This window comes from Desmodus rotundus, chromosome 7, assembly GCF_022682495.2.
Source record: "Desmodus rotundus isolate HL8 chromosome 7, HLdesRot8A.1, whole genome shotgun sequence".
NCBI classification, from domain to species: domain Eukaryota; kingdom Metazoa; phylum Chordata; class Mammalia; order Chiroptera; family Phyllostomidae; genus Desmodus; species Desmodus rotundus.
In genome coordinates this window covers 33,441,950-33,456,862 of record NC_071393.1, presented here as the reverse complement: position 1 = coordinate 33,456,862, position 14,913 = coordinate 33,441,950, and the positions used below count along the sequence as shown (strand labels likewise).

Genomic DNA, 14,913 nt, shown 5'->3' with positions numbered 1-14,913 from the left:
CTCCTTCCCGGACTTGTGTGGGATGGCTCTGCCAATGCCTGACAGTGTATTTTACTGTTTAAATTTGTTTTTCAATTGTAAATTGAATACACACACACACATATAAATTGTATATGTATCATATATGCCGTTGAGTGAGCATGTATACTGTGCGGCCATGGCATTCAAAATGACTAAGCAAGTAGAGCAATGAATCTGCATCAGACTTTGCATTAAGCTTGAGCATTCCTCTGCAGACACTATTTGGATGATTTAAAAGCTGCAGCTATGGGCAACTGGTGATTGGCAACTTCATCACGACAATACACCCACTCATGGATCATGGCTCGTGCAGAATTTTTTTGTGAAACATCAAATCACTCAGGTTACTCAGCCCCACTATGGCTACGATTTGGTGCCCTGCAACTTCTGGCTTTTCCCAAAACTAAAATCACCTTTGAAAGGGAAGAGATTTTAGACTGTTGATGAGATTCAGGAAAATATGGCAGGGCAGCTGATGGTGACTGGGAGAACTGTGTGAGGTTCCAAGGTACCTACTTTGAAGGGGACTGAGGCGTCATTGTCCCATGAACAGTGTGTCTTGTATCTTGTACCTTTTTTCAATAAATGCCTCTTTTTTTTAATATTACATGGCTGGATACCTTGTGGACAGACATATATATATATAACTTTCAGGTGTACAACAGAGTGATTAGATATTTATATACCTTAGGAAGTAAGTCTAGCACATTTCTGACATCCTATATATTTATTACAGTATTATTGACTAAAACCACAATGAAATATCACTTCACACCTGTCAGAATGGCTATCATCAATAAAGCAACAAACAAGTGTTATGGAAAAAAGGGAACCATCATTCAGTGTTGGTGGGACTGTAAATTGGTGCAGCCACTGTGGAAAAACATATGGAGGTTCCTCAAAACATCAAAAATAGAACTACCATTTTCCACTTCTGAATATTTATCCAAAGAAATCCAAAACACCAATTTGCAAAGATCCATGCACCCCTATGTTCATTGCAGCACTATTTACAATAGCCAAGATATGGAAGCAACCTAAGTCTCCACTGATAGATGAATGGATAAAGAAGTAGTACATATACACAATGGAATATTACTCGGCTATTAAAAGAATGAAATCTTACCATTGTGACAACATGGACAGACCTAGAGGGTGTTACACTAAATGGAATACATCAGACAAAGACAAATAGTATATGATTTTACTTTCGTGTGGAATCTAAAAATACAAAATAAAATAAACAAAAACAAACAGAAACAGTTCTGGCTGGGAATAAACAGCTCAGTTAGTTGGAGCATTGTTCTATTCACCAAAGGGTTTTGGATTCCATGCCCAGTCTGGCCGCCAGTCGATGGGAGGCAACCAATTGATGTTTTCTCTCTCTCCCATCAGTAAACATATCCTCAGGTGAGGATGAAATTGAAGAAGAAGAAAAACGAAAACAAACTTATGGATTGAGAGAACAAATTGATCATTGCCAGATGGACAGGGGCTGGGGGATCTGTGAAAACGATGAGAGGGATTAAAGAATACAAATTGCCTGTTATAAAAATAGTCACAAGGATGTAAAGCACAGCAAAGGGAACATAGGCAATTCCTGACATTTTGGGTATCTCTTTTCTATGCTCTAGGGCTGGGTTAATGGTTTCCATTACATTTTTAACAGTGAAACATTTTCTTCCACATAAGGGGTGATGTGGAATCCTTTCACCTAAAACTGGTGGGTGTGAAGCTGTGCCGGTTGAAGCTGGCATAGGGCTAGAGACCCCTCTGCACCCTCTCCTCTGCTTCTTGAAGACGTCCAAGTGAGAATCATTCCTCTAGGCTGGCCCCTCTCTTTCTGTTCCCAAAGTCTTCCTCCTAGGACAACACAGTGTAATTGTTTTAAGTTTCTGCTTCTTAAGTAACAATCTCATTGTGGTCTTGCTTTTCTAAGGTCAACTGGTGGGAGTTTTAGGTGTCTCCAGCCTCTTCAGTCTTATATACATTTATAGCCTGCAGGTAGCCACTCTGCAGGTGGCTAATCCCATCAGGTGGGCGTGAACTTGGCTATTTAACTCACAGAAGCCCACTTTATTACCTAGGTCTTGGGATGCACCTCTGTTGTTCAATATATGGCCAACCTCTGTGAATGAAATCTAATCTTCATTGTTGGATAAGGCTATACATGTAAATAAATTACAAATCAGAAAAAAAATGCTTTGTAATATTTTCTGTCCTGGTTTTTGGTTTGGTAAATGGGTCACAATAGCTATGGGAGCCACACACAGAAAAGACTATGTGGAACCTGAGTCTGTCCTGACCAGCTGCAGAGATTCGAGGGCCACGTGCTGGTGAAATCCATTTGCCTTGATTCCGCATGTTGCTTTTCTGAGTCTTCAACTTCTAAAAGATAAGCCTGATATTTCTTTTATCTTCTGTAACAGCCTTACTGAGATATAGTTCTTATACCACATAATGGATTTATTTAAGTATATAATGTAGTGGTTTTTATGTGTTCAGAGTTGTGCATCCCTCACTGCAATCAATTCTAAAATTTTTTTATATCCCCCAAAGGAATGTCACATGCACTAGCAGCTACTCTCCATTTCTCCCCAGTTTCAATCCCCCAGCCAACCCCCACTGCCAGTAGGCAACCACTGATCTGCTTTCTGTATCTATGGATTCACCTATTTTGGACAGTTCGTGTAAGTGGAATGATGACATGTGGTCTTTTGTGGCTGACTTTTTCACTTAGCATAATGTTTTCAAGGCTCATCTGGGTTGTGGCATGTATTAGTCCCTCATTTCTTTCTTTTTTTAAATATATTTATTGATTATGCTATTACACTTGTCCCATTTCCCCACTCCACTCCATCCTGCCCATCCCCTCCCTCCCACATTCCCCCCTATAGTTCATGTCCATGGGTCATACTTATAAGTTCTTTGGCTTCTACATTTCCTACACTATTCTTACCCTCCCCCTGTCTATTTTCCACCTATCATTTATGCTACTTATTCTCTCTACCTACCCCCCCCACTCCCCTGTTGATAAACCCTCCATGTGATCTCCATTTCTGTGGTTCTGTTCCTGTTCTAGTTGTTGGCTTAGTTTGCTTTTGTTTTTGTTTTAGGTGTGGTTGTTAATAACTGTGAGTTTGCTGTCATTCTTACTGTTCATATTTTTTATCTTCTTTTTCTTAGATAAGTCCCTTTAACATTTCATATAATAAGAGCTTGGTGATGATGAACTCCTTTAACTTGACCATATCTGAGAAGCACTTTATCTTCCCTTCCATTCTAAATGATAGCTTTGCTGGATAGAGCAATCTTGGATGTAGGTCCTTGTCTTTCATGACTTTGAATACTTCTTTCCAGCCCCTTCTTGCCTGTAAGGTCTCTTTGGAGAAATCAGCTGACAGTCTTATGGGAACTCCTTTGTAGGTAACTGTGTCCTTTTCTCTTGCTGCTTCTAAGATTCTCTCCTTCTGTTTAATCCTGGGGAATGTAATTATGATGTGCCTTGGTGTGTTCCTCCTTGGGTCCAGCTTCTTTGGGACTCTCTGAGCTTCCTGGACTTCTTGGAAGTCTATTTCCTTTGCCAGATTGGGGAAGTTCTCCTTCATTATTTGTTCAAATAAGTTTTCAATTTTTGTTCTTCCTCTTCTCCTTCTGGCACCCCTATAATTCGGATGTTGGAACGTTTCAAGATGTCCTGGAGGTTCCTAAACCTGTCCTCATTTTTCTGAATTCTTGTTTCTTCATTCTTTTCTGGTTCGATGTTTGTTTCTTCCTTCTGGTCCACACCATTGATTTGAGTCCCAGTTTCCTTCGCATCACTATTGGTTCCCTGTACATTTTCCTTTGTTTCTCTTAGCATAGGCTTCATTTTTTCATCTAGTTTTCGACCAAATTCAACCAATTCTCTGAGCGTCCTAATAACCAGTGTTTTGAACTGCTCATCTGATAGGTTGGCTATCTCTTCCTCGCTTAGTTGTATTTTTTCTGGAGCTTTGAAGTGTTCTGTCATTTGGGCCATTTTTTTTTTTGTCCTGGTGCATCTGTTACTTAAAGGGGCAGAGCTTTAGGTGTTCCCCAGGGCGGGGTAACGCTGGCCGCTGCGCTGTGATGCTGTATGCTGTACGTGGGGGAGGGGCCAAGAGGGAGCAATGGTGCCCGCTGCACTCTCTGCTGGATTTCAGTCACTCCCTCCATTACCCACAATCAAATTGGGCCCCTCTGGTGCTGGTTCCCGAGTGGGTGGGCTTGTACACACTCTAGGCCCCTGTGGGTCTCTCCAACGACCTCTCCTGTGAGGCTGGGAGTCTCTCCTGCTGCTGCCCCAACCCCCACAGGTGTTTTCAATCATAGGTTTGAGGCTTTATTTCCCCGCATTGGAGCCCTGGTTCCCACCGTTTGTCCTGGTTTATCTATGCGCGAATGTGGGGCCTCTGGGTGCTACCCGCCGCTCTACCTGCCCCGTTCTCCGCTGCTCTGAGTCCCGCCCTCTCAGTTTATCTGTGCGCGAATGTAGGGCTGCAGGGTCTGCTAGTGGTCAGACTGCCTGCCCTGTTGGTCCCACACTCTGCCAGTCTCGGTCCCGCCACGGCAACTCGAGTCCTCTCCGCCCCAGCTGCCCGTCTCCACCCCTCCTACTGGTCTGGATGAAGGTTCATTTTTTTATCTCCTGGGTGTCGGACTTCCTTGCCGTTCAATTTTCTGTGAATTCTGGTTGTGCGAGGAGCGCAGTGTGTCTACCTACCCCGCCATCTTGGTTCTCCCTCATTTCTTTTTATTGTCAACTAATACTCCCTTGGAAGGCTATGCCACATTGTGTTTATCAGTTCTCCAGTTGAGGGGTGTTTGGGTTTCTCCACTTTTTTGCCTATTATGAATAATGCTGCTGTGATCATTTGTGTAAAATTTTTTGTGTATAGATTTTCAAATTTTAACTTCTACCAAGAGAATAAAAAATATTAATAGTTAGATTTATTGAGTATTTACCGTGTACCAGGTACTGTGCTGAACACTTTACACATACTATTCATGTAATCTTCACAATAGCCCAAGGAATTGGCTCTCTCCCCATTTTATAAATGAGGAAACTGAGGTCGTATAGCCAATATAAGGTGGAGCTGAGACTGGAATTCAGTCCCTATGATACTGTAACACTGGTCTTTAATACTGCTTATAGAAGTTGGGTAGCTATTGGTACCACACTACTCCACTAAGTAAACACCATTCACATTGATTCAGTCACAAGTTTTAAATTTATACAATGTGCCACTTCCTTGTATTATCTTTTTGAATATTCACACCAACCTAATGTCCAGTGAGGACAAGTTCAGAAAGACAACATAGCTGCCTGGGTGAGCTGGCTCCTCAGAGTCAGAGCCTGGGGAGCCAGCATCAGCAGCATCCTGTAGCTGCTCCTTTGCATCACAGCTCTCAACCTGGCCTCCTTTAACCGTCTCTCGATTCAGGGAGAATTTCTCATATGCCAAAAATAGCATTTCGGGAGGACAGTTACTACCTTCTTCCTTTGCTACCTGCTTCCTTTACTACCTGTGTGGCACATAGATATATATCTCAGGGTGTCACCATGCTTGGGTCTACGGACCTAATATGGACAGTCTTAGTTGCCTGCGGTGACATGAGAAGGCTCCTGAGGTGGGCCCACATTAGAATTCACTGCTACACTTGACTGCAAACCAAGACCCCCAGGATGTGAGGATTTACTTTGGGGACAGTTCTTAGGATGGCGGCGGGGAGGGCGATGCGGGAGCTTCCTGAAAGAAGGTGGCAGTTGTGGGAGACTGGACAGGAGAAGGAGTAATGGCAGGGGTACCAACTGTCTCCATGTGGTTGCCTGCCCACAGCTGCTATCTTGGATGACCCCATGGAGTGCAGCAGAGGGGAGCGGCTCTCCATCACCCTGGCCAAGAACCGCATCAACCGTGCTCCTGAGAGGCTGGGCAAGGCCAAGGTTGAAGTGGACATCTTTGAGCTTCTCAGAGACAGCGAATATGAGACTGCAGAAACCAGTACGTAGAACGGGCAGGGCTGCCCTCTGCTTTTCTTGCTGTCAGCGGAGGGGCTGGTGGTGTGCATGAGCTGCACCCATCACCGGGCCTGTGATGTAGGCATTCCAAAAGGAGGTAAACATGTACCAGGAGGCCCTGTACTTAGTCTGGATGAGATTCCCAGGTTTCAATTATGAGTCATGGGTAGAATAGAATTAAGACAGGCTACTCATTAGTTCATTCATTTACCCATTCATCAATTTCTTTATACATTGATTCATTCGTCCTCCTGGACATTTTTGTACACAAATCCCTGAGTGAAACATTGTATGTGATTAAGATAAGAGAGATGTGGCCAGCTCAAGGGTAGCTTAGTCATTGCACATCTGACTTCCCGTCTTGCTTTCTTGTGCTGAGAGCAGCATTGTGAAGAAACTGGGACTTGGGATGGAGCTCAGTTTTTCATTCTGTGGGTAACCTCAGTTTCTTCATTTGTAAAATGAGAAGGCTAGGATCTACTCTGAAATTCGTGAAATTTAAATGACTGAAAATATAGGAAAACTCTCTGTGAGTTACAATGCTTTACAAACATACATAGTAGGTCACTCAGGTCACATTTAGTAATGAGCCCCAACTCTGTGCTGGACACTGCTTTAAATCCTCCCAACAACCCAAGAGTTCAGGGCTATTACCCCCCTTCACAAAAGAAACTGAAGTTGATAGGTTAGAGCATTAAAGAAGCTGGCTTTTTACGTGTTGATCAGGCAGTGCTCTGATCTGGGCTATTAGTACCACGTGAGAAGAAACACTTTCACTGGCCCAAACATAAAAGGTAGGCTATCCAGAGAGTGTAGGAAGGGAGAGGCAGTGGCCCTCTCTCTTTGTCTCACAGCTTCTTTGATGCTCTGAACTGCGGTCGGGCCAGTTACTGGATAACTGACCTGAACTCAGAATTAGTCAATGGCTGAGTGAGTTCTGGATCCTGAACTCTCTTCATTCACTTGCAAGTCCCATTCTCAATGCACTACACTTCCCCTGGAATTTTCTGGCATGCTGTTGGTATTACCTTGATAACTTCATAAGATGAGGTTCCCAGTGGACTGGCATCTAGTAGCTACGCTAGAAACAAACAGCTGCAGTTTAGAGGGAAGGGGAGGAGCTCCTTAGCCCAGAGAGATGATAATATTTATTCCCTGAAACTTAGAATCCCCATGTCCTCCCTTTCTAGTCCAATTCAACCTTTAACGACATTCAATGGCCAAACAGGCAAAACAAACAAAACAAGGCCTTGCTCAAGTACGTATATGACATCTGGTCTTCTGTGTGTGGATCCGGCAGTGCTCTGATCTGGGCTATTAGTGTTGCATGAGAAGAAACATTTGCCCTGGCCCAAGCACAAAAGGCAGGGTATCCCGAGAGTGTAGGAAGAGGGAGGCAGTGACCCTCTCTCTTTGTCTCGGAGCTTCTTTATTTATTTATTTATTTATTTATTTATTTATTTATTTATTTATTTTTATTCAGTTACAATTGTCTGCATTTTCTCCCCATCCCTCCAATCCACCCCAGCCAATCCTATGCACCTCAGAGCTTCTTTAATGCTCTTTCAGTATTGGATCCATGATCTTTCTCTGCTAGTTTGGCTTATTTGTCATGTACCTGCCCCATGATAGCCATCCAGGTCCTATTTTACTCTTTGTTTATTCATTCAGGAAACTTTTATGGAGCATTTACTCTATTCCAGGCATGATTCAGGATATCATGCTTTGGGAACAATGCAAAAACCAAGACAGACACAGTCTCTGTCCTCAGGTGGCTTGCAGTCTCTTTGGTGTGCACACCAGTGGCGTCTTCAATCAGTGCCTCTTGGTTTGGATTTCCAAGGTAGAGGGTCAGATTGGTTCAGCACAGTGTCCAGTGTCCAACACAGAGTTGGGGCTTATTTGCTGTAGCTGGTCTCACAAGTCACAGGTGTTCACCAATGGTCTAATAACTACCCTTGCAGAGAGTCTCTACCCTAGAGACTGGGGTTAGCTTCTTACCACACAGAAGAGGGCTTTTGAGGCCAGCAGCATCTATGAACACAGATTCCTCCAGAATAGGGCTTGGGGGAGCAGGTACCTGAAATTATCATTCTTTTATTAACTTGGTCAGTCAATTTTTGTTTAGTGAGTGTCTCTTATACACTCTCCTAGGCAATGGGGATTCAGCAGGGAACACAGAGAAATCCTAGTTGTTGTGGAAGTTCCATTCTAGCACATGAAAGGAAGGTTTAACTTTCTCAGGATCTTCCAAATGAAATCAGAAATACCAGCAATGACTGTTTATGCATCTGCTAGCCAGTCTGTAGTGCTTCTTTGTCCAGGAGCGCAGGTCTCAGACTAGGGTCTAGATTTCTAAATAGCTCCTTATTCTATACTTTAAAAACCAGATCCTTCTTCATTTTCTGTGTTTCTCCCAGGCTTTCCTGGCAGAGAGCATAGATTGACCATTGCTGATGGGGATCATTGGCAGATATAAATTTTCCCTTTCATGACCCATGCATCCTGGCTCAAAAGAGTGAATACATCTAAAATGTTAAGCCAGATGAATCAAGAATAAAGGAAACGGATATCTTTATTCCACATTACAGAGCTCTGGGGCATCTTTCTAATTTCCTTCCTTTAGGCACCAAATATTTTATTAGCAAGTGGCCCTTGGTTCAACTTTTACATCTCAATGTATTTGAGACATGATTAGCATTTGTTAGAAAGAAAAGGCTTTTAGATCTTTTTACCTCACAGGCCTTTCATCTGAAGCCAGAACTGTTCCCCCACAGTGGATTTTAAACACTACCCAGACAGATAGTTCTTAGAAAGGTTCCAGCCCAGCTCTTTCCCTCCCAAAGTAGGGGGACAGTGGGTGGTGAGGCTGGTGGTGGGGCAGGATGGGACTTCAGTGGCAGTGTTGGGGGAGGAGGTGGGAGGGAGACAGGAGGCCTGGATGTAGGAGGAGCTATAGCTCTGTGATCCCTACTTTGATGAGACTGTGTGGTATAAAAAGGGGGAGCATGGATTTCAGAATCAGACTAAACTGGTTTAAATTCGGAACTACTATTGACTGGCTGTGTGACTGTGAATGGTGAAATCACCTCCTAGGGCCAATAGGAGCATGACATGAGACAGGGCTGCTGAGGTGCTTAGCACCATGCACATAACAGGTATTCATTCAGTAAATGGCAGCTATAGATTTTGTTGCTGGCTTTATTCTCTCACCCTCACCTTCAGCAGGCTTCCTCCCATTTCCTACCATCATCTCTCTCCTCTGTTTCAGAGTTCAGCCATCCCTACCTGGCAGCATCATTTATTTCCCAAATGGCATGTTTTTTTCTTGGCGGGGGTGGGGCATGGTTTCAGCATGCCTCCCGGAGCATCCCATGTGATTGAATATCCCCCTTCTCTTTCCAGTTTTCTGGGCTTGTCACATCTGACAGCTTTGGGCCTTTGGAAGTTGTGGTGAGCCAACTACTGCCTGCCAGTGTTACGGCTATGTCTTCCCTGAACTGGTGGCCCAGGGCTAATTTGCACTGTTAGCTTAAAACTATTTTAGTGGCTCTGAGGCCCTGAACCACATCCCAGCCTCACACCTGTCACCTGTGCCTAGCGACTCTGCTTCAGGAAGATAGCAGAGATCCTAGTGGTGCTGCTCTTGGTCACAGCAAGACCAGGCTCTGTGCTGGGGCTGTAGCAGTTCTACAATGTACAGTTGTGTCTTTTAGCAACAGAGGATCTTCAGAAAGCTCTGCACAAATCACACTTACTGAGCCACACTCAGAGAGGTTGTGTCGGTCAAGGGGAGCAACAGCAATTTCAGAATCAAAGATTATGAAGTGTAAAGAAACTAAAGATTCTGGAGTCCAGGTTTTAACCTCATTCAATGGTTGAAAGCAAGGCTGGGACATGGGAAGTATCACAAGGGGCATTGATTAATAACAAACCTGGACACTGGGAATAGATAGTTGAAGATCACTCCTGCTTCTATGTGGTTCACATAGATGTTCATAGAGTGGGTTTATTTAAAGTGAACATTCTTCATAAAGCTTTCTCAAACCCACATCTGATCCCTTCCACCTCTGCCCCTCCACCATCATTGCCTCCAGCTTCTTGATGTTTGACTTCCCAACTCTTTCTACATAGACCACAGATCTGAAATAAGATAGACAGACAAGACCTGTTAGGTCTTTTCCCCACCAGCCTGGTCCTTCTCTCCTTATCTTCCATATCTTTCAACCCTCTTGGCCTTTTTGGTGCAGGGAGCTCCCATAGGCCTTGCCCTCTCCAGTTCCTCTAAATCAGTGTGTCTCCTGAGGCTAATGTGTCAATGTTTAACTAGGCGTCCTCTTATCACCCAAACACCAGGAGGCACACTCCCTGCTGCTGCCAGAGCCAGTTTGAGGTTTATTTACTGCAGAACTAGAAGCAGGAACATCCGGGTCTCTGCCTAGGTTTGTCTCCGGGAGGCCACGCATGGGGTCAGCCACCCACACTGTTTCCCCTGGAAGCAAGGAGGCGTGCGCTCTGGGCCCAGTGAGCCTGACGAGGGCAGGCCATGTTTGGGTGCAGGGCTGCTCCCTCTGCACAAGCTCCCAGGCTTCCTGCAGACTTTGTGGGCATTACACTGGTGAATCAGAGCCGCATCTAATGAGAGCTAGTTTCCTTTCACCAGTTGAGCAGAATGAATCTAAGTCAGCTCAGAGAATATGAGAGAAGACAGAAGACAAGGCATAGTGATGAATGATTCCACAAACATTCCTTGCTCCCCTTCTCTGAGCATCACTTGTGTATAATGTGGACTCAGAAATGCATTGAATTGCAGTGCTTAGAAGTCATCTGTTTCAACCTTCACATTTTACAGATGGGGAAACTGAAAATGGGGCAGTTAAAACCACACACCTGAGAGGAAGCATAAATTGCAGTAGCTCTGCTTTGGGCTTCCCGGCGAGTGGCTCAGACAAAGGCAGAGAGAGGCCAGAACCAGGCCCAAGGAGTTGCTGGGTGGTCAGGTAAGGCCTCCAGGCTGGGCCTTAGTGTGTGGGATAGGTGACAAGAGTGGACATTCGGCCAGAAGACATGACAGTATGTGTAAAGGCTAAGGCGGGGGAAGCACAGAGGACCTGGGGACACAATGACAGTGGTCCTGGCTAAACCAGGTTTTTTCTCCAGGGCAGTGGTGAGGGCCAGGGTGGAACAGCAGTCTAGAAGAACAATCAGAGCTCAGGTGCTGGAGTCTCATCCTCCAGGATCCTCCTTCTGGCTCCACCAGCACCATGAACTTACCTCCCATGCCTCAGAGTCTTCCTCATTTGTAACATAAGAATAGTAAGAGTTTTTATTTCATGAGGCTATGCTGAGGATTAAAAGACTTAGAGCAGTGCATTTCCTAGGGCGAACTCTTAATAAATGTGATATATCATTATTGTTAATAGTAGTATAATTAGTATAATAACTCCTCCCTCATGGGGTGACTGCAAATTTGGGGTGGTAGCGTGTCCCCTGGCCTGGTGCATACACATGGGGAGCTCCCCCCCACCCAAGGTAAATGGTGCTGCTGCTCGCAGGGCACTTTGGGACCAGGCTGAGGGCTTGGAATGGCCTACTGTGAGTCACATTCTGGGCTGCCCCATGTGGCAACCTGGCACTACCCCTTCACACATGCCTCTTGGCTGAGAGACCAGCAGGGCCAGGCGCCGAGCGCATTGTCCACTGCTGGAGAGCGGAGAGTAGAAGGCCCTGGCAGGCATGGGCACAGGGCTAGAGGCTCCTTGGCATTGACCCAGGCCCCTGTGCCGTGCTCTGGGACAGGCAGGCTTCACTCTGTGCTCGGCAGGCAGCACAACCAGGCATGGGGAAAGACAGTGCCACCTCACATACCCCCCACCCCCCTGCCCCCTGCACACTCCTCTCTGGCTTCAGGGCCTGAAGAGTTTTGAAGTGAAGGACTCTGAGTTCTCCCAGCCCCTCTGCTCCATAGAGCTGTCAGCTCCTGGTGCAGAGACCGTTTGCCACCAAGGGCTCAGAGAGAAGCGGAGCCCCTTGTCAGGGGTGCTCTGAGAGTGAGGGGACCAGGTGTCCTGAATAGGGAGCTGCCCCACTCCTGGAGGGAGGACAGGCAGGGGGCCTATGGTGAACCTCTTTGGACCTTCTGCATCACAGGCAGACCCTTGCCTGCCCTGGAAAGACTCTGAAAAGCAGCAAGTTTCCATGAGTCCCTCCTGTCCAACCCAAGTGTCTGAGGGCACTTGGAACCCAGGCTAGGTGACAACTTGAGGGGAAGAGCTCCCCCTGTCACAATACCCCACTGTGGTCTTTTCCTTAGCAGCTGCTCTAACAGCTGCCCTCCCTTTACTCCATGCGCTGGGAAGCTCTGCAGTCCTGCCCACATCACCCAATTTTCCAGGTTTCTTCCCTGCTCCTGGAGGAGGGCGGGGGGAGTACGCCTGCTGCACATCCATCCCGCACTGCTCAGAGCCCTGCAGAGATAAAGGCCAAGGCCTGCAGACTCCATCCCAGAGGGCTTCAGTAAGAGGTTCTTACTTCTAGGGCATAAGGGCACCCTTCACAGGGAATGAAACAGCAACTCCCAGACCCCAGCACATCCTAGACAATGGCTGCTGGGAAGATGATACTTCAGTTCCACTGGACTCATTCTGGGTTATTCCAATTCAGCTAAGCAAGCATCTATTTCATAATTTCTATTTGCCAGGACAGAACAGATGTGATCCCAGTCCTCCAGGGTGTCCAATCCAGTGAGGGACATGAGAGATGGACACTCAGAATAGCAGGCCCAGGTCCACCAAATCCCTGAGGCCAGGTGTTTTTAGAATCCAGGAGTTACTGTGTATTGGAAAGGTCATGGGGCTTGGGGCAAAATCCCATACTCAAACAAATGCATTCCTATATTCAAATACTCACATATTATAAACAGTTTCACATCTGTCTTTCTAGATCATGTTTTGCCACCAAATGAGTTTGAAAATCATTCGGTTTCAGAGCCTTTTGGATTTTTTTGTTTGGAATAAGGGATTGTGTCTTCTTTAAGAATTTATTTTTAGGAGAAAATTCTCTGTTGAGACCCAACATAATGAGCTAGCTTAGGGCAGAAACTGGCCAGGAATTCAGAGAAGAAGGAAGCTGACTCAGAAGGGCACTGTGACTTGAGTGGAAAGGTGCCTCCTTGCCTGGGGTGAGGTCTGAGCTCGGTGCTGGGGAGCTGGGAGGAGTTTGCTAGGCAGAAAGGCAAGGACAGGCCTAGGCCGGGGTGTTCTGGGTGCTAAGGGACTCCTTCTCAGAAAAGTATTTTAAGTGAAAAAAATAAAATATATAGGATAATCAACAAAATGACGTATCTGGAAAGAATTAAAATATTTTAACAGGGGTATATTAAAATATGTGCTTTTTTATTAATATATTAAATATCCAAACCTAGTATCAGGTCTAACTACTAGTATAATTTTGAATTACTTTTGAATATACATTATATTTCAAGATACCTACAACCTTGTAATATGATATGAAAACACTGTGCTATCTATTGGTGACAAAGACACAGGTGCTTTGCCTAAATTCACCATTGAAGGGAATGCTAAATTTCAGTCAGGGGAGGTTATTTTTTACCCCTACCAAATGTTCACAGTCCACTGTGTTTTACGCCCAGGTCTCAGGCAGAAGGTTAAGAAGCCCTGACCTAGTCAGAAAGAAATAGTTGGCAGCAGGCTCAGGCAGGAAAATAGAGAGCGAGCTCTAAAGGGAACTCTGTGAAGAGGGGAGGCGCTATGGGAGAAAGGGTTTGAAGGGTGGGATCTTGAGGAGGTCACATCCACTTAGACTTCACTTGCTCATCAAAAAAATGTTTTATGACATTTTATTTTTTATATTGACATATAAAGGGAATACATGCTCATTATAGAAAGTAAAGACAAACAGGGAAGAACGTCATTGTGTTCCAGTGGCCAAGGCAATCTCTGTTAACATCCCAGTTAATTACCATTAACCAATGAGGGCTGTGTCACAGTGGTTAGGAACTAACCCTGAAGTTAGGGGTTGAGAGTTTGAATCCTGCCTCTGCTCTTTCACTTTTCCATCCTATTGTCTCATTTGTGAAATGAAGGTGACAGTAATAGTACCTATCTTATCAGGTTGTTTTGAGAAATAAGTCAATTCACATGAAGTGCTTAGAATGGGTCGTAATTAGCACTTAACAAATGGGGGCTTTTATAACATCTTCTTCCAGTCATTTCGCAGTGCATAACTGTCTTCTGTATTAGCATAGCTGTGGCCTTCATATAGACATACATGTAACTTTATACTTTGCTTCTTTCTCTTAATTTTATTACAGAAATATCTAAGTTCTATTATAAACTGTGTTTAAGTATTTTCAATGCCTGAATAATATTCCATTTGTGTATGTGAACTAAGCTTTAGATAACTATTCCGTATGACTAGACATTTAGTTTATTTCCAGTTTCCCATGGAAGGTGTTGGACAGGTTTCCATGTGGTTCAGCGACCATCGACTGAGCACCTAACTCTGAGGCAGGCCCTGCTCTATGTATGGAGCGTGCAAGGCATAAACATGGCAAGCTTTCTGCCCATCAGGAGCACACTGATCGATGTTTTAGGATTATACTGTGCCTCACAGTTTGGAGAACAGATTGCAAATGAAGAATCCTGGAGACAGAGACACCTGTTAGGAGGCAGGTAGTAAATGGGGCTGACCTATAACAGTGACAATGGGAGTAGGAGGGAGGGAATGGCCAGGCATGAAGGTCGAGTGGCTAAGACCTGGCCCCTGACTGGTGTAGCAAGTGAACAGATTCGGTGAGCAAAGTCCAGGCAGTCAAGGGTGACTGCAGT

General features: G+C 45.1%; 1 protein-coding gene across 1 annotated transcript in view; it reads left to right on the top strand.

Moving 5' to 3' along the window:
* Positions 1–14,913, top strand: part of GRIK4 (glutamate ionotropic receptor kainate type subunit 4) — a 493,806-nt gene that overhangs the window by 332,337 nt on the left and 146,556 nt on the right. Inside the window, exon 4 of the mRNA XM_053929106.1 lies at positions 5,883–6,047. Within this exon, the coding sequence (XP_053785081.1) occupies positions 5,883–6,047 (165 nt within the window). The remainder of the gene's footprint in view (positions 1–5,882; positions 6,048–14,913) is intronic.